The sequence below is a fragment of the Cyprinodon tularosa genome, unplaced genomic scaffold, assembly GCF_016077235.1.
Source record: "Cyprinodon tularosa strain WSP-4 unplaced genomic scaffold, ASM1607723v1 ctg63, whole genome shotgun sequence".
NCBI classification, from domain to species: Eukaryota; Metazoa; Chordata; class Actinopteri; order Cyprinodontiformes; family Cyprinodontidae; genus Cyprinodon; species Cyprinodon tularosa.
The window spans coordinates 1,740,739-1,760,038 of record NW_024039374.1 but is presented as its reverse complement, the minus strand read 5'-3'; the positions used below and the strand labels follow the sequence as shown (position 1 = coordinate 1,760,038).

Genomic DNA, 19,300 nt, shown 5'->3' with positions numbered 1-19,300 from the left:
TGACACTGCCAAAATTTGCATTAACTACTTTAACAACCATGGTAACATTGTATCTGATTGGCCAGCAAAATATGAAGATTAACATGATGAGACAATGAAAGCCAGCAGGAGGTCTGTGCTTCCATTACATCCCAACCATACCAATTGCTGATTACTTTTGTTCTATGTTACATTTAGGTAATTAATTTCCTTTCAAATGAAGCACTAATCAAGAACCGACTGCATGTACGGTACAGTACAAAGACATAGGTTTCGATAGGCTGACATTTCAGTATTCAGATCCTTCTTGGATCCCAGAAAAAGTAAACTTTTGTGTCTTTATTGGCGTCGAGCCATAATCAATGAAACAGAAATAAAAATGTTTTTACTTCCAATTTTCCAGATGCATCTTCCAACATCTGGTTCTAAAACAAATTTATTTTTTGTGTCTTTAGATATTCCTACAAGCACCAGACACACAACTCAAGTGTAACCTATGCTCCATAATTGATTTCAAAGGTACATGGTTCAGATGAAGTCACTTTTCAAGATAAGATTATTGATGATGAAAGAGGTTTTTCTTGGAGCAGACTAATATAACCTGCCATTTCGCACAGTACAACCTCACTATTCTGCAATCTGTGTTTCAGAACGTTACTTTTATTGTGGTTCTAAATTGAACATGTTTCTTTGTCATTAACTCTTAAATGGAGCACAGGTCAAACTTTAAGCAAAGAGAAGAACTGGTTCAAAGGTGATGAGATAATCACCCTAAAAGTTGCAGCGGTGATATTTGCACTAGGCCTCATGTGAGGATCTGAAAGATAAGGGCAGTTCTGAAAGTAGAATTTAATCAACCACTGAACCCGATAAGGCTAATGCTGACTCCTTTCTTCAGGTTATGCACAGCAAACAAGACACAGAGGCATTTTATACTTTCCTTAAACTTTATTTCAGCATGCAGGAATCAGGATGATCTGTCCATATTTATCCCTGTTTTCATACTAAAATATATTGACAAAGGCACTCTACCAAATCACTCCAAGAGAAAGAGAAAACAATGGCGACAAACATGGACTATTCAACACAACTATTCAGCAGGAACTACAAGTCCCATTGTTTTTGTCCTTGCGGAGAAACCTTCAAGGACAGAGGTGCTCATTGGTGCGATCGGTGAGAAGAGTGGCTGGCCAGATGCAGGAGCCTGAGGATGATGTCTCCGGGGTCACCACCTTCATACTGGCTTGTTTGGTTGTCTCCGTCATCCTCAGGGAGGCACATCTGATCTGCAGTGCAGCTCTCTGTGGAAGAAGAGCAAAAATGCAGCAGTTAATGCAGAAGTCTTTCACTGAAAAAGCACCTTTTCCTAGAATCTCCTGCAAATTTGAGAAAAAACAACCAAACAAACATAAAATTAAACAGGAAGCTTTCCAGCTTAATGCAACCAGTTGATATTTTAAAGAGAAAGCATAAGCTGGTTTATAACTTCTAAATTAATTAGTTTTATGCACTGGAACATCAACTGTCTCTTTAAACAGATTTTTTCCCCCTACTAAATGCATTAGAATATAGCTTGAAAAAGCAACAGGCAAAATCCTTATTTAAACTGAAAAGCTGTAACCTAAACCAACTTATGCTTTAGTAGCAGTAGTGGGCCATTTTATATAAACTAAACATCCGTCTACCAAAACTATATAAAAAAAAATCTTTCATATGAGAAGTGAAACAAACTCAAAATTGAAGAAAGGAAGTATGCTTGTATTCTGTTCAAGAACATACAGCTACTTATGTGCATCATTGGGTTCATTTTAACACCATCATGGACACTATAGATTAATATTCAAAGTGAATTCTTCAGTGACCACGTAAAAAATGGTTTTCTTCCTTATATTAGAAGTTTCACTCTGTTTCCTCCTCACAGTTCATCTTCAGAATAATAAAAAGTGAGCTGACACTTTTTCACCCATGAATGTTAATAAATTGTGTAAAGAATTAAAAAACAAATGAGAACCTAAACTGAGAGGCGTCCTATTTTGTCACTAAATCAAATCCAAAATTTGAAAGAGTAACAAAAGGATCTGAATGTCAAAAGGCAGAATTTGCTTGTAGCAAATTTAATTGAGACGTTTTTCTTCTTCATACACTGCCACCTACTGGCTAACCAGTGCAAGTTAAGAGACAATTTTACTGAAAACCACACTAGGGACAATCAGATGTAAATGCAGGGCACCTGTTTTTTTATTTTTCTCGTCCTTTTCTAAACTGAGGTACTTGCAGGTAAAAACAAAACAAAAAAACTTAACATATCTGAATCATTTAGGGATAATGTAAGTTTATCTTTTTTTTTTTGGTCGTTTAAATTATTGCACACAATGTGAACATGGTGCATAAGTGAGTTTTAACCAATACAGGTCCTATTAGACAGTTTTTCTATATAATGAAAGCTACATATTTTAGATTAGTTTACTTGTAAAGGTATAGGACATCACAAGTATATACATAAAAAAAAAAAATGTTAGAACTGTAAATTTACAGTCATTTTTGCTACCGTATTGTTCAAGGCTGCACTTTTTAAAGCTTAAATTGTCCAGTGAGCTGTTTCCAAACGAAATTTCTTTTTGTTTTACACTTGTGTAAACAAAATGACATATAAAACCTGTCTAAAGTCTAAAGTAGGTATACAGCAGCAAAACTACATGTCAACTACATGGCACTACATGCACATCCTGAAACAATGGAGATTGTTTTTAATATTGTTTTTACCTTAAACACATTAGAAAAGGGTCAAATATGTCAGATAATTATACTTGTTTAATTCTGTTCTCAATCTCAATATGTTTTAGAATTTTTTTGTCCAGACATGAGAATGGTTGTTTATGCTGATTGTCTCTGTTTGCACACATCTTACTATGTTAGGTGCATGGATGGATAGATGGATGAAAATGCATCTTTAATGAATGAACTTAAAAATGTGTGATAAAAAAAATGATAATAATAAATAAAACCCTGAGTATTTCTATCATAGTTCATGCCTGAAAAGGGTTCCTTCATATCTTCTTATCTGTGACCCTGTTTTGTAATATTCTGACCTGCATCACAGCAGAGTCCAGAAGCAGCACAGCGTCCTCCCTCTGAACCACAGGGTCGACCTCCTGCCTGACAGGGAGTGAGCAGATAGTTCTCCTCTATGCAGTGAGCCGACTCAGGTGAACCCATCAGGCAGCCGAGACCCTCCCCGCAGCAGATGCTGGGGCCGAAGCAGCGGCCTCTGTCCCCAGGGCCACAGGACATGCACTATAGAGAAAGAAAGAAATTATATATTTTATTTTGATATCTTGTTATTACTTAATTCAGTTGGATGCAGTTAATTTCTAAATTTGATCACTTATTCAAGCTCTAGTTAAAAAGGGTCTTCATGATCTGAATAATGTTAATCTCCTATTTCAAATTTAAACTCAACTCTTTCCTAAACTTTTATATGGATACAAATTATGATCTTTTCTGATTTGCATTTGATGTTTTGTTATTTACATGTTTTTGTTAGTCAGTTTTGATGGCCGAGGCATTCTTAATTTTTCAAAAAGGTCACTCAAAAACCTTTCTGAAGGTTTGACTTAATCAAAATTAAAATCAAAGGTGGATAAAAGCAACCAACCTTGCGAAGGGGTGCATCCATGATTGACCTCTTTCCACCGATTGGGCAGTTGGAGATATAACACGCCGAACAAACAGACAGGAGGAAAAACAGGCCCACGAACATGGCAGATCCAGACATTTCTGATAAAAAATAAAGGCTGTTTAAACGCAGAAAATGGAGTCTGCTACACTCACTTGTTGCTTCAAGTTCTGCTTTCAGTTGCTCAGATGTGACTGCTGTGGTCTTTGTCTTTGCTTTTGGGTTCACAGGTCTTATATATACTCCACAGTAACTTTTGAAAGTGACCCTGAAAGCCAAAAGCCATTTAAAAATCTTTAATGAATATGCTTTGGATGCAAAGATGAGAGGAAGAAAGGGTCAGACAGGTCGTCACTCTGCCCGGTTTTACGTGTCTTTGCTGTAGTTCATTACAGAAGGTCTGGAGGAGTGTGACCGTGCATGTTAGAGATCACAATAACCATCGGAGAGGTCAAGATTAATGTGCTCGGATTAAATTATTCAAATTATTAGTGACCACGTGAGCTGGAGAACTGTGATATACTTCATTAGAAGGTGGTTCAGATTCAGGGTAATTTACTAAGCTCCTGACATAAGAAAGTAGACTTGTAGGCAATCAGAAGGCCCCTGGGCTTAAAACTCAGACTTCTGAGATGCCCTGTTGGTTCAGTGATCATGTTTGCTTTGGAGCATCACTGTTCTGATGACGACAAATCTTAAAAAATGTTAACTTTCCTTTAAGTCCTTAATTCTTCAGAGGAATTGATGCACACATTGTCCAGGATCTGAGGTTAATTTTCTATTATGAGCTAATTAACACATTTAATGGCCAGCTGCATCCCACAGAAATCGGCAACATTTCAACAATGATATGAGCTCCATTATTCCACCTTTGCGCTGAAGTCACTTCATTTCAGCCGACTCTTTTTGTCAGAAGTTATTTTCTTAGCAGAAACAAATTAATGGAGCAACTATTATTTTTGTTTTTTTTTGCCTCTTGGTGACTGTATGTTATTTATAATGATTGCTTCAATGATCAATTTTGCAAAAGGTTGGACAAAATAAAGGAAAAACCCTTCTTCTTTGCTGAGGGGGGAAAAAGGCCAATGTAGTCCAATCAGGTACCAGAACACATCAAACAAAGCATTTAAAATCCGGTCTTTGCTGAAGAAAGCTCATGGATTTCATATTATTTTGCTTTAACAACTTACAACTACATGCTAAAGTATTACGGTAATAATCCTTCAGCTCTATGTTTGTACTTTGGTTAATTCACTCCCTTAAATCAAATAATTGAAAACAACGCCCTTTAGAAGTAGACCCCATATGACACAATACCGACTGATGAATATGGCATTTATGAATCAGTGGCTATAAAAACAGCCAATAGGGATTCTGTTTGAAGTTTTCTACTATATGTTGGACATAGGACTCTTTAGGATGAAAGGACTCTGGTCATATGAGACCAAATTCAACTGTTTGCAGGTAAACACTTAGAAAACCAACACTTTTCAGCATTTTGTACTCGTATATCCCCTGATAAAACACGGTAGTGGTACAAATATGCTGTGGGCATGCTTTTCTTAAGCAAACACTGAGATATTGATAGGAATCTGGATATAATAAAATCTTTGATAAATTTGGAAATCAACATGTTTTATACTGCAATAGACCTGAAACTGGTGGGAGATTCATCTTATAACAGGACGATCCAGCCATGGGTGGGATAATTTAGAGCAGGGATGCCAAAGTACTATCCTGGAGCTTTTAGATTACTAGACCAAATGGCATACAAATGAGAGGACTTAGCCAGTTTATTTAGATATGTTAAAGAACAATTCATTATGAAAGCTGCAGAAAAGCAGCCGTCCAGGATTGCATTTTGGTCTAGATCAAAACATTTTGATAAGCATGAGCTTTGGCTACCTGGGAAAGAAGAATGCATCTATAATGACAGTGACAGTGTTTCTTTAAAATATTGACCTGAATGCATATTGTTCCTTTTTGCATGACAAATAAAGTGAAAACGGTGATCAATTCTCTTCTACCTTACAATAATTTGCTGCTTAGGGTTAGTCTGTCATAAAAATCTTATAAAAAAAAAAAAAAAGGTTAGGCGTATGAATACTTTTGCAAGGAAGGGGATTTTACCTCAATATAAACCTTTACATTACCCCTAATATATTCATAGTGAATAAAAAAACATTGAAGAAAAAAGATCAGAATATTTGAAGGAAAGTGTTGACAATTATTGCATGTTGCCTCACAATGCTTAACAATTCAGACGGCGTTGTTTACCAGCGTAACATCAACTTTCCTCCTAAAGTTCCTCCGAAAACCTGTGCAAATCCCTATTTCATAGAGAAATGCAGATGTCTATCTAGTGTTTCCTTATTTTTCTGCAGGAAGGCACTAGGCTTGTTGACTTCCTCTCCCCTCCCTTCCTTCCTTCTCTCCGAAGGTACTCATCTGAAAAATGAGAACAAAGTGATTGTTCCTGTTCTCTTTCTTAAGTCACTTCAAATGCTATCCGTGGACGGGCGGCTCATTGTCAGGAGAGCTGTGGAGCGAGTAAGAGGAAGAGCACTCGGGCTCAGGTACAACAGCAACAAGAGCAGCAACAGCACTTCAGCCCAAAGCATCATAGAGAAAAAAAAAAACAAGTCATTCAGCTGGTAAGTTGCACACAGGCTTCCCTGCATCCTGACAGGGGACACTCGCATGGCACACACTGGCACATGAGGAGGGGCTACACTTTTAATGGTTTGTTTGGGATGCAGAGATTGGCAAACGGGCTGGGGTCTCTGCTTAGAGCTACTCAAGCAGGAGGGGTGAAAAGGACAGCACAGCAGAGGGAATCCAGCCTCTGAGACAGAAAACTTTAATTTACTTTATAGCAGCTCAAAAACTGGGGGGAAAAAATAACTCGTTATTATGCACCTTGCATTTGGAATACTACCTTTAGCACATTAATATTTTGCGTATCTTTGAAATACAACTTATTTATTCTCCGCTTTAATCGATACTCACAATGTCATGATGCCCTTCAAAATTATTTCAAAAGCTACTAATGCAATCTTGCAAAGATGCAAATCTGGATGCTGTGCTTTAGCAGCGATGCTGAGATATTTGAGCATGTATTATAAAGTAGAAGTTGTTCATCTTTTATATTTTTTCAAGAATTGATTAAAGGTAAAAGTCGGTATTTCCAATCATTTGATATTTTCTGGAAAGACAGAATAAAAGATTAAGTGGTAATCTGTTTTGCCTCTCTGTCAGTCAGAAGCAGCAATTTTATCTTTTAACTTATGTTAAGACTACAGATTCTAACTGATAAGCAGCAAACTAATTACCAGGAATAGCTGGATGATGTTATGAACTGTATTGTTTGGAACTGTTTTGAATGCCATGCAGAAGTGAGACAGTTCCCCTTTGACTCTAATCACTGTTTTCATCCAACATCTACAAAATGACACTAAGAGATAGCGTTGAAGATGCCACCTACATCACTGTAGAGTTTATTAATAGTTATTTTAGTCAGAAAGACAATTTTGATATGTTTTGGAGTAAGAAGTTTAGACAGTACTTCTATAAGTGCAAAAGAAAAACAAGCTTTGAGCAGAGTGAAAAGAGAGGGAGAAGCGAAAAGGCTGCAGTAGGTGGAGGTGAACATTTCTCAGAAAGCTTCCTGATTTCAGACCAGGAGAGTATCTGTGAGAAAGAAAGAAGTGAAAGGTTTCAGGTTGAACACTGAAACGTGGGAGTCAACTCCTCTCTGTACCCACTTAAATGTTTATTTCGGATAAATGCTTCAAAGGAACTGCTCCACATCTTCAACTGAAACCAGAAGCAGGGTCATAGGATGATCTTTTATAAACTGTTCCTCTTAATGATGTGTCTGGTTGTGAGCGTGGAGGTAAAAATAAGCAGTGATCGAAAGCGGATCCACTCTATAAGTGTTCTTCATCTACTGTGTTATATTTTAAAACTATTAGCTGCTCTTTTTTGGTACCAATTCTGCAAAACTGTCTCTGCATCATTGAGGGATTTTTTTGGTGTTTTTGCATTTTACACTTTTTGGTTTGAATATCATTCAAAACATTTGCAAAACTATTGACCCAATTTCAACCTTTTCACATTTTTTCGCATTACAACCACAGATTTCAATGTCCTTTATTAGGAATGTATTTCATAAAGGTTTGTTAGAGAACGCTAAGGCCTTTTTGGCATGCAGAAGACCAAGGAACACAGCAGACACATCAAGGATACAACGACAGAGAATTTAAAAACAGATGTGGGTTAGAAATCATTATCGTAACATTTGAAAATGTCATAAACTGTCGATGAATCCCACAAATATGGCCTTTACCGGAGTGAGAAGATGTGTTACGAATGTCCCAAAAATGAAAGAGAAGATGTTCCAGTCAATTGATAAAAGTAGTTAACTATTTTGGCCTAGAAATTGAACATCCAGAGCTGAGTAGCTCCACAGTGAAACACATTGCTGGCAGTGTCATTGTATGGGAAACTAAAGGGGACTCTGAGAAGGTTGCAAGTAACTGGTTCAATGCAGCTTGGGTCTGGGTCCAGTCTGGGTCCTTTAGCAAGACTCTTAACCCCACACTGCTCCCCAAGTGCAACATGATGGCAGCCCACTGCTCCCCAAGGAGATGGGTTAAATGCAGAGGAAAATATCTCCAATATGAGATCAATACATTTCAATTCCTGTTATCAAATCAAAGTTCCCAGCAGGACAATGACCTAAAAGATCTAGGAATGGTTTAGATTAGATCATATTATTGTTAGAGCAACATAGTCGGAAACCATTTGAAAATCTTTGAAAAGACTTGAAATTGATTGAAAATTCATAAATGCTCTTAAAAAGCTGTACCAGTTTGATCAAGCTTCACTATTTTGCTAAGAACAGACAATAAGCAAATCCTCTCAACAAAAAAATGCATAGATGTACATGTACAAAACCTGTATAATTTCAGTCATTGGTAGTTCTATAAAGCATGTCAGCTTGGATGTGAAAAAAAACCTTCACAATAATCAGATTTTTACTTCCAAACCAAAATGTCTTTATTATGTATTGTTTTCCTTCCACCTTTGGATTATGTACCACTTTATTTTGACCCTTAACATAAAATTATAATATATAATTTATGATTTTAATGCCTCAAAATGTTTTACATAAATCAATAGTTTCAAGAAGCTGTAAAAAGAAGTTTGTTCTGTCAGATTGGCTAACATGGTGTGATATGGACATATAAGCCTAATTGACCTACTGTAAATGACTTACGTTTTCATTTTACAGCTGAATCGATATACTTCTATTGCTTTTAGGCACTAGTAAAACGCAGACTGCATATTTGTTGGTCTTCTCTATGATTTGCAAAAAGAGAACTGCAACACTATCTAACAGCTACTTATCCCATTTTCTGTAGAAAAAAGATGGAGAAAGACATGGTGAACTTCTCACCAGGTGGAAGCCCCTCTCAAGGAGATAAGCTGCGACAAACACCTCAGCAGGGTTTCTACTTGGGCCCGGCCCCACTTTACATCAAACCCCCAAGATTCTCCTCTCCCCGTTACCCCGGCATGTCGCCCACCATAGACCCCTACAGTGCTTTCACGCGGCCTGCATTCTTCCCTATGCACGGGATGGGTTATGCTCCAAAAGAAGAATCCCAAAAACAGAAGAGACTTCTACTCAAAACAGGCACCCATGGGGGCGAATCACAGGAGAGTGAACAAGAAGAGGCAGAAGAGAGCAGTAGTAAGAGGAAGTTGAACATCCCTCATGTCTCCTTTGCCCTTCCACCTAGCTCCATTTCCTCCGCAGCTTCCAGACCAGTCCCTGGGATGATTGAGCTTAGCAGGCTGCAGCTCCACAACAGATCAGCAGGTTTGAGTTTACCGGTGCAGGTGAAGCAGGAGCCTCCCAGTCCTTCCTCCCTTTGGCCTACTTCCCCTCTCCTTCTCCACCCCTCTTACTTCGCACCTCTTGCACAAAGTCCATTTCCATACCCCGTCTTCATGCCTGGGCCTCTCATGCACATCCCACCCACTGCCTTCTACTCCAGAGAGGACCCCCGCCCCAGCAAGACCCCCCGTGATGAAGCTCCCCGAAGTGAGACATCCAACTCCGAGAAGGTTGGTCTCAACATCCATGTGGATGACAGCTACTATGTAGACGTCGGTGGGGACCAGAAGAGATGGAAATGCCGCATGTGTGAAAAATCCTACACCTCCAAGTACAACCTGGTCACGCACATCCTGGGCCACAATGGGATCAAGCCGCATGGGTGTCACCTCTGCGGAAAGCTTTTCAAGCAGCTGAGTCATCTGCACACGCACCTGCTCACACACCAGGGCATGAGGCCCCACAAGTGCAAGGTGTGCCACAAGGCATTCACCCAAACTAGCCACCTGAAGAGACACATGATGCAGCACAGTGATGTGAAACCATATAGGTAGCCTTCTTTCCACAGGTAATCTTCAGCTCTTAATTGTAATTCTTCTGTCATTTTAACATCCCTCTTTCACTTCCTTAGCTGTAGTGTGTGCGGCAGAGGCTTCGCTTATCCCAGCGAGCTTCGCGCCCATGAGCTGAAGCACGAGAAAGGGCAGGAAAACGTGTGTGTCGAGTGTGGTCTGGACTTCCCCACCCTGGCCCAGCTCAAGCGGCACCTTACAGTCCATCGTGGTCCGACCTTGTACAGGTTAGCACAAAATTATTCCATCTGTGCTTTGAAAACAATATTTTAACGGTACATAAATGCACCTCTTTGCCCTCTGCCTTTGGAAAAATAAAAATATATTTATCTTTGGGTTTCTAAAGGTGCACGGAGTGCCAGAAGACTTTCCAGTATCCAAGTCAGCTTCAGAACCACATGATGAAACACAAGGACATCAGACCGTACATCTGCAGTGAATGTGGGATGGAGTTCATCCAGTCGCACCACCTCAAACAGCACACACTCACTCACAAAGTAGGTTTAAAAGCAAGGAAGGAGAAAACAGGTGCCACTATAATTTACAAAGTTAGACATAAAAATACAGATTTTATTCTTCAGCAATTCCATAAATTACGTAAAATAACCTCAGGCAGGATTCAGGAAAGTCAAAGTATTTTGCTGAGATGTTATCCTTCCCCGTGAGAGCCCTTATTCAGCTCTGTCTGGACATTTCAGACCTTGTCCCCCTGCCTTCTAACAGCTGCTGGGAGGAAGGATCTGTGATAACCCTACTTTGAGCTATAATGATTAATGGGATTTTTAAAAAATCTCAAAAATAATAACACATAATTTATGGTACTAAAGGATAAATGCCTGCAAAGAACTTAATAAAGCACCCAACGATGGATAAGATAAGAGATATAAGAGATAGAAAGTTGGTTGCAATTTCTTCTAACAAAAGATCAATACTTAAAAGTCTACCAAGTCCATGTTGTTCATCAAATGTTTCATACTGTTGAAGACACAAAGGAAGGTTGAAAGATTTTTTTATTTAACTAAACTCACGTAAATACATTTTAAGTTATTTTTAAGCTTGTTTACCATCCCAACCCTAACTTATAAAGTAAAATTATTTAGTAGCCGCCCACTGCATAGACTACTTTGGATGAAATTGTTATATTTTTTTAGCATTCTGTGTCATTATAAAGCACTTAAATAGTTTGAGCATTTAAAGCTAGTTTTGTTGTCTATTTACCATTTATACTTTTGTGGTAAAATAAATTCTGCAAAAAAAAAAAACCCTTAAAGCAAGAGCCACCTTGTGTAGTTGCGGCAATGCCATTTTTTGCCCCTGATACCGATACCCGACACCTGGCTATGTAGTATCGGCCGATACCATAGCGATACCATCTGTTTAAAATTTATGTGTGTGTGTGTGTGTGTATATATGAAGAATTGCATATTACTTGGATGTAAAATAATTGCCATCATGGCTTGGTCAATCTGCTGCCTACCTTTGTGACGCAGGAAAAAGACAAATACAAAGTGAATCCAGTAGAACTTTTTATTACCTACAGTTGAACTACCTATAACTATAACTAATAACTACCTATAGCTGAATAAACTTTTGGCTCTCAAAATGGTATTGGTGCCCTATTTTGTGGTACACGGCGATGCCGATACCACCATTTTAGTGCTGGATTGGGGCCCCGCCTGATACTGGTATCGATGCAACACTAGTTAACATTTCAATCTAGCTTTTTATTAAGAAGTCTGCTAATTTTAAAACTGAACTTAAACTACAGCTTTATCTTTCCACACTCATGATATTTGTCTACAGGGAGTGAAAGAGCACAAGTGTCGCATCTGTGGGCGTGAGTTCACGCTGTTGGCCAACATGAAGCGCCACGTCCTCATTCACACCAACATACGGGCCTACCAGTGCCACATGTGTTTCAAGAGCTTCGTTCAAAAGCAGACGCTCAAGGCTCACATGATCGTCCACTCAGACATCAAGCCCTATAAATGCAAGGTTGGTCAAATGTTGCTTCTAAAATGGGACTATTTGGTTGCGTTTTTGTAATCATTTGTTGTTTCTCTTTTGTTTATATAAAAAAAAAAAAAAACAGAAGAAAATCAAGAAATGATCAGAATTGTCGAATTTTGATAAACTTCATGCAGAAAGAAGAAACATACTTTAGTTTATTCATAAAATTTGAAAAAAAAAGTACATTTCCATTTTTTTTTACATGCAGCCTTTTACTTTAACTGTGAAGCAAAAGTACTGAAAATACCTAACCATATGAGGTATTCTCTTTAAAGTGGGAGGTCCTGTCAGAGTGTTTTCCAAATTTTCTTAAAGGTCTGATTTGACCTTAGTGATATAAGGATTGAAACGATGACCAGATAGCAGAGAGGCTCATGGGAATGGGAGCCTCCTCGTCCATAGGAAGGATATAGCGGTGCAAACCGCCTTTCTAACAATGGCCCCCCCAGCCTCCCCAGAGAACGGGGCCCGCAAATAGATTTCATCTCGCTTTCTCTGCTGCTCGAGGGAGCTTCCTGTTTTCTCACGGTCCTCTTGGACAGTTTACAGTCCCTCTCTCCTCCTGAAGGAAAGGACCACCCTAATAAAAAAGAATGCAGAGGAAGGACAGCGCAGGAGTTGCCCTTCCCTGTTCTCCTCCTGGTCGTGTCTCAGGGTTGCTTCCCTTCTCTTTCTGCCTCTAATTCTTTCTAAACTTTTCTGTTCGTGTGCTCCTGTTTTGGCATCAGAGTAAGGACCATATTTTAGATTTCACTGCAAAAAAATTTGTCAGTTGTATCTTAAAATAGGTGCATGCAAATTTGCATTTTTTACTAAATGAGGAGATTTTGCTGGTCCTCACTTTCTATTTTGATAATAAATAGGTTTGGTTTCAAGCTGTGAATTGAGTTTAGGCTAAGGTTAGGTTTAGGCTTATTGTGAGGGGTATGGCATAGATGGCATTCAAAATGACTGAGAATCATGTAGCAAGACAAGAATGTTTGTGTGAGTGTCAGAGAGGAAGGGTGAAGACAGAGAGGAAAATAGAAAAACAAGGATAGAGGGAGGAAGAAAGGGTGTGTGTCCTATTGTCTGCACATTCATTCATGATTACGTGTTGCTTTGCTGCTCTGTGATCTAAAGAGAAAGGAAAAGGACATGTCAGAGACAAAATTTAACATTATTAATTACTATTAAATTAGTATTTTATTCCATTAGTGATATAATTCTTTCTAGTGCATAATTGTTTTCTTTTTGTAATGAAATTTTAATAAACTTTTTTTTTTATGCGGCTGCAGATAAATATTTTGGATGAATTTTTAAAGTGATAAAAATGTAATTCTAGTCTTTCACCAGGATATAAAAAAAAAGTTTTTCTGTCCAAATTGACATTGACAGACTGATTGAATGGAAGTTGCAAACCTAACAAGACTGACGGTGGATTCATTGGCCCATTTTCTTATGTTCACTAAGTAGTTTTAATTATTCAAATAAAAAGGAAAGCACATTAAAAATCCACAATTTCATCTACATTTGTGGACACCATCACTGTTGATAATAAAGGTTGACTTTAAAAATGAGTCCATGTTAAGCCATGATAACCCTGATAAACCATAAGTGTTAACAATAGCACCATATAGGGAGACAACCATTAGAATAACAGCTGTAACCAAAGGTTCACTTTTTATTCCTTTTAGCATAGGAGTTGGCATTTGCACAGCAGAATAGGTAGAAGGTAGAACCAATTTTATGAGTAAGTCTCCTTTGCACATATCCAGTTTAACAAATGTTTACACATCTGTACCAGAAATCTGTATGCTAGATTCAAATTCTTGAATAGTTCAAAGCATCATTAGCATTTTGCTAAATATTCAAAAACATTGAGTTACATTTCCTCTCTTTCAGCTTTGTGGGAAAGAATTTAACAGAATGCACAACCTCATGGGTCACATGCATCTTCACTCAGACAGCAAGCCCTTCAAATGCCTCTACTGCCCAAGCAAGTTCACTTTAAAGGGGAACCTCACCAGACACATGAAGGTTAAACATGGAGTCATGGACAGAGGACTGGATGAAAGATGTAACGAGATAAATATTGCAATTATTTCAAATTTCCATTATATTCTCCCAAATGTTGTAACATTTCCTTAATTTTAGTGTTTCGTCAAAGAGGACGTCTCTGCCTAGCCACACCGATGGGTCTCATCTCCCACTTCAACCAGGAGGAACCGTTTGACCTCTCCCAGAAACCTCCAGGTTTGCCCAGCCTCCGTCTCTCGCAGTCTGATGGTGAGAGCATCCCAGGAAGCTCCTGTCAAGAGGAGGATGAGGAGAGTTTGTACAGGAGGAGCCAGTATAGTCCAGGAATGGACCAGCAAGAGCCATTAGACGGGGATCATTACATTTCTGACCTGAAAAAGGAACAGAATGCTCAGACTGATAAACTTCGAACTGACAAGACTCCCAAACTAAAGAAGTATCAGGAAAGTTCAGAGGAGTCTTATGAAGGAGAAAAAAAAGCACAAGAGCAATTTGATAATACTCATCGCCTCTTACAATCAGAGTCATCTAATGAATCTGATGCAGAGGTAGAGCAGGTGTACACCTCTGAAAGAGTCCGCATAGAGTCCTGTGACTATGACACGATTTCAGAAGATGAGTGTGAGCAAAGCAAAAGAACCCTGGAAGGTAGTCATGAGGCCATGGATGTAGCGGAGAAGAACTGAAAGATGATAGAGCTCATGAAATTAGAAAGTGAGGAAAGAAAGAATAAAAGTACACTGGTCTTCATCAAATCAGATTAAACCTTCCCTACTAAAAGTCAGACAGGATTTCAATAATTCTAATAATTATTCCAGATTTGTAATACACTTCATCATAAAATAACATTTTAGCTAAATGGATCTACTCCTGTTGGTGTGTTTTAACTGGTCAATTCTTTGTGCAATGAATTAAAAATAATCAAGACATCTCGAAGAGGAACGATTTCAAGATGCCTGAAGGTGCATGGTTATGTGTTCGAATATTATCTGCAAGCACAACAATGGCAATGTCTAGCCGTCAGATTTTTTCTTTTAAATAGACTGGTAAAAGATAATGTTTTGTTAGATTTCCAGTTTTACAACTGAAAGGGAACATGGATATTTTGGTTTAATGTGGAATAAGGAAAAGATGTTGATATATGGATCAGAGAACACACGTGGATACGTAAAGCTGTGAATTGTTATCAAAGTCAGTCTTAAAGAATATATTCTAAGTTGGAGTCAGTTTGTAAACTGCAAGCAATGAAAATTTTATTTAATGTACTAGTTTTTTTTTTTACAAATCAGTTTGCATTGTTCTCACATTTATAACTTTGCTATACTTGTGACTGTATTGTAAATAGGCAAATTTCTGTGTACTTTGTTGTGGGAGATAAATATAAAGTTAAATAATCAGGTTCCAATAACAGTTTTTGTGTAACAAGCTGTGATTTAATTCTTTAATTTTTGAAAATGTGTGATTTCATTACATTTTTTATTTTGATGTGCTTTCATCCTACCGTAGTATAATTGTAGCAATGATATGCTTCTGCTGAATAAAGACAAACTGCAGATTATTTTCTAAACATATTTTTTGACTAATCGTACAGCTCATAACACCAGAATTAGATTTTCCTCCTGCCTGACCAACAAATGCTTCAAACATGAGATCAGTTCTGCAAGTTTCAAAAAGCTTGCATGTCTCCCTGTGCTTCTCTTTCAAAGCAGAGGAAGAGGAAGAGAAAACACCTATCCCCTTCTGTCTTTTAGGTTTTGATCAAACAGAGGTGATGGACACAGTAGGTGTCCCAGACACAAACATTACATGTCTGTGTGATTCAGAGGAGTGTTTCTCCTTACTGCTGAAAAATCAAATGAAAATAAAATTACTTCTTTACTAAATGTTCATGCCTGAACGTGTTTTTTTTAATAACTCTTGACTATGCAGAATAGCTCACACATGCCTATCTATATTAGAAAGTAATGAATGCAGTTGGGTTTGTGTTTCACGTAGCAGTGTGGATTACTGGTTTCCATCCCATGCTATCGTGCCAGTTCAGGTAAATGCAGTAATTTCTTTTCGGATGAAATGCAGAACAGCAGCTTCTCCATTTTTGCCCAGCTACGACCACCGAGTCCCAGAGGGCGAAACTGCAAACAGTTTGAGGAAGTTCTCACATCCTCCTCCTCTTTCCTTTCCTTACCTACACGTTTCAATCCCAGCCCCTCGTTTCGAGAAAACAAACCCACAAACGGTGGAGGTCTGCCGTCAACAGTTGGCTCCTCTCAAAAGACTCTCATTGTCTGTTCAACTAGTTTCAGCTTGGAGGTTTGATGAAAGGTAGAGTTTCACAAAGGGATGCAGTCAATGTGGAGTCTTTTTCATGAACTGAAACTTGAGAGAGAATTAAAAGTCAAAGATGATGCAGAAACATCCTACAGGTAGATGTTTTTCCTATGAGAAAGTAAATCTGGCAGCAAAATGGAGTGTTACTGCAGAACCTTAAAAGCTGCTTCGAGGCTTTTGTTTTGTATGATATTCATAAAAATAACAGCAAATAATAATATGAGATATTGCAATCTTGAGGAAATGCATTGAGAAACATTAAACAGACTTAAAGGTTTAAATGGGGGAAAATAGTAATATGAATAAAATGCAATGAGGGAGTCAAATAAGGAACTGGGACTCATCCTAACAGTGCTATAACAATAAATCCATATTTGCATAGCCTCAAAATGATCCGATGAACCCATATACTTAATATTCGCTCCTCTATGTCTGCTTTTATTGGGACACAATGGGATAACTCAAGTAATGATAGCTGCTGAAATATATAGACCTCTCCCGTGGTTGGTGTTAATACGATGTGAATCGATTCTACCACACGGAGCAATTCATAATGTGATCCACAATTTGCACTTGATATTTCTCCTTCTCTTCTTATGAAGGCTGAACAAGGGATCATGTATCTTGTCTTCATTGTCTCTGATTTGTGTTTTTTCATGTTTTTTTATTTATTCAATCAAATTTTGACTATCACCGCATCCAGAAGGAGGGTTTTCCTTACATAAACACTTTTAATATTCTGACTGAATTGTCTCTGTAATGTACAGTACCTGATGACATATGCTGTGAATCATGCAAAATAAATAAGATAAGAACTGAATTGAAATTGAATTGAATTCAAAGTGATGTGCATTTACATGTTTGACAATTTTATCTACCCTTTTATCTTTTTTTGCTTTTAAGCTCCTGTTGCCAAGCTCTTTTTGATTCATTAATTCATGACCTTTTTCAAATATGGCCTGTGACATAGCTCTTTTAAATTTTAATGACATACTGTTCTGTAATTTTGTAGGAGTGGGACACCATTTGAGGCACTGGATGAAAGTTCAGCTTTTTGCTATAGCAATTATTATTTTTTTTTTATACAAAAAATAGTATATATAGCTGATCTCAATTTATTCACTAGAGAGCCAATTGGTTACAGGCATTGCTGTGAAGCCACAAGCCACCATGTTGGTACTCCCTTGATATGGATGGATGGATGGATGGATGGATGGATGGATGGATGGATGGATGGATGGATGGATGGATGGATAGATAGATAGATAGATAGATAGATAGATAGATAGATAGATAGATAGATAGATAGATAGATAGATAGATAGATAGATAGATAGATAGATAGATAGATAGATAGATGGATGGATGGATGGATGGATGGATGGATGGATGGATGGATGGATGGATGGATGGATGGATGGATGGATGGATGGATGGATGGATAGATAGATAGATAGATAGATAGATAGATAGATAGATAGATAGATAGATAGATAGATAGATAGATAGATAGATAGATAGATGATAGATAGATAGATAGATAGATAGATAGATAGATAGATAGATAGATAGATAGATAGATAGATAGATAGATAGATAGATAGATAGATAGATAGATAGATAGATAGATAGATAGATAGATAGATAGATAGATAGATAGACGCCTCATTATAGGCTGCCAGCAGCAAAGCCGAAGTACCTACATGGCATCCATCTTGGGTCAGAACATATCTCAGACAGCTGCTGTTAAATTGTTTTCTTTTAATCACTTTTGAAACAAATCAAAGATAATTTCTAAATTATCTCTAAAATGTCAAAACTCCTTGAAAGACCAAAACAAATTTTAAAATGACATTTCAGTTAGATTACACACATTTATTCAGATTCAAAATAATTTATAATAATGTCAAACTGCTTGAGACATAAAGCCTACATGCAGTTATATATTTCTCGATTAAATTAATATGATAAACACAGTTAAAACATTTATATATTATACAAATATATCTTTATTTAGTATATTATTATTATTCAGTTTTTTAACGATTGTACTGTGATAATTAGTATTATGATCTATAGAGGAACCTTTTTTGTACTGAAAATTTAGAAAAGAGTAAAGTTATTGTTGAGTATTTTTATTAATTATAACAATAATTTTTAATTTGTTTGTTATTGTCATGTTTTCCCCATATCGTTGTGAATGCTAAATGTATGTTTTGTCTAACTAAGTTTTGTCCAAAACTGTTTTTCGAACTATACGTTTTTTAAATTATGATAAATATATATAAATATATATATATAAATATATATATATATATATATATATATATATATATATATATATATATATATATATATATATATATATATATATATATATATATATATATATATATATATATATATATATATATACACACACACACACACACACACGAAAAAGGAAACTATCCTATTGTATCCAAGCAGATTTATGTTCAAAGAGATTGTAATGACCACCTTATATACACAAATACAGCTATGTATGAAAATATATTGTTATAGTTAAGTAAAATATACACACACACACATATGGCATAGTCGCCTTGCAGCAAGAAGATCCGACCATATATACACATAAAATGGCAGCAAGTTTTTTCAGCTATCCAGTGAATAAATCAGTGTGTGAAGCAAGCAGCAGTAGCTTGAATCGTCTTGCTTTACAACCAAAATGTCAGAATACTGCTTATAACACTGCTAGGGGAGCAATGTGTTTATAGTGAGTGTGTAAATGATCTGATTATCAAACTGTTGATTGCAGCAATGAATATT

General features: G+C 37.2%; 2 protein-coding genes across 2 annotated transcripts; one reads left to right on the top strand and one right to left on the bottom strand.

The window, feature by feature from the left end:
- Positions 1-1,076: 1,076 nt before the first annotated feature.
- LOC119798599 (isotocin-neurophysin IT 1-like) lies at positions 1,077-3,881 on the bottom strand. Its single transcript, XM_038308149.1, has 3 exons — positions 3,635-3,881; positions 3,069-3,273; positions 1,077-1,280 (listed from the first exon to the last, which is right to left on the bottom strand). Exons 1-3 carry the CDS (start codon positions 3,752-3,754, stop codon positions 1,138-1,140), a joined length of 468 nt encoding a protein of 155 aa, XP_038164077.1. The 5' UTR covers positions 3,755-3,881; the 3' UTR covers positions 1,077-1,137.
- A 2,214-nt stretch (positions 3,882-6,095) lies between these two features.
- On the top strand, positions 6,096-15,719 carry znf366 (zinc finger protein 366). The gene is made up of 7 exons (XM_038308044.1): positions 6,096-6,309; positions 9,082-10,110; positions 10,192-10,359; positions 10,479-10,629; positions 11,936-12,127; positions 14,027-14,201; positions 14,279-15,719. The coding sequence occupies exons 2-7, from the start codon at positions 9,089-9,091 to the stop codon at positions 14,845-14,847; spliced, it is 2,277 nt and encodes a 758-aa protein (XP_038163972.1). The 5' UTR covers positions 6,096-6,309; positions 9,082-9,088; the 3' UTR covers positions 14,848-15,719.
- The last annotated feature ends 3,581 nt before the right edge of the window (positions 15,720-19,300 follow it).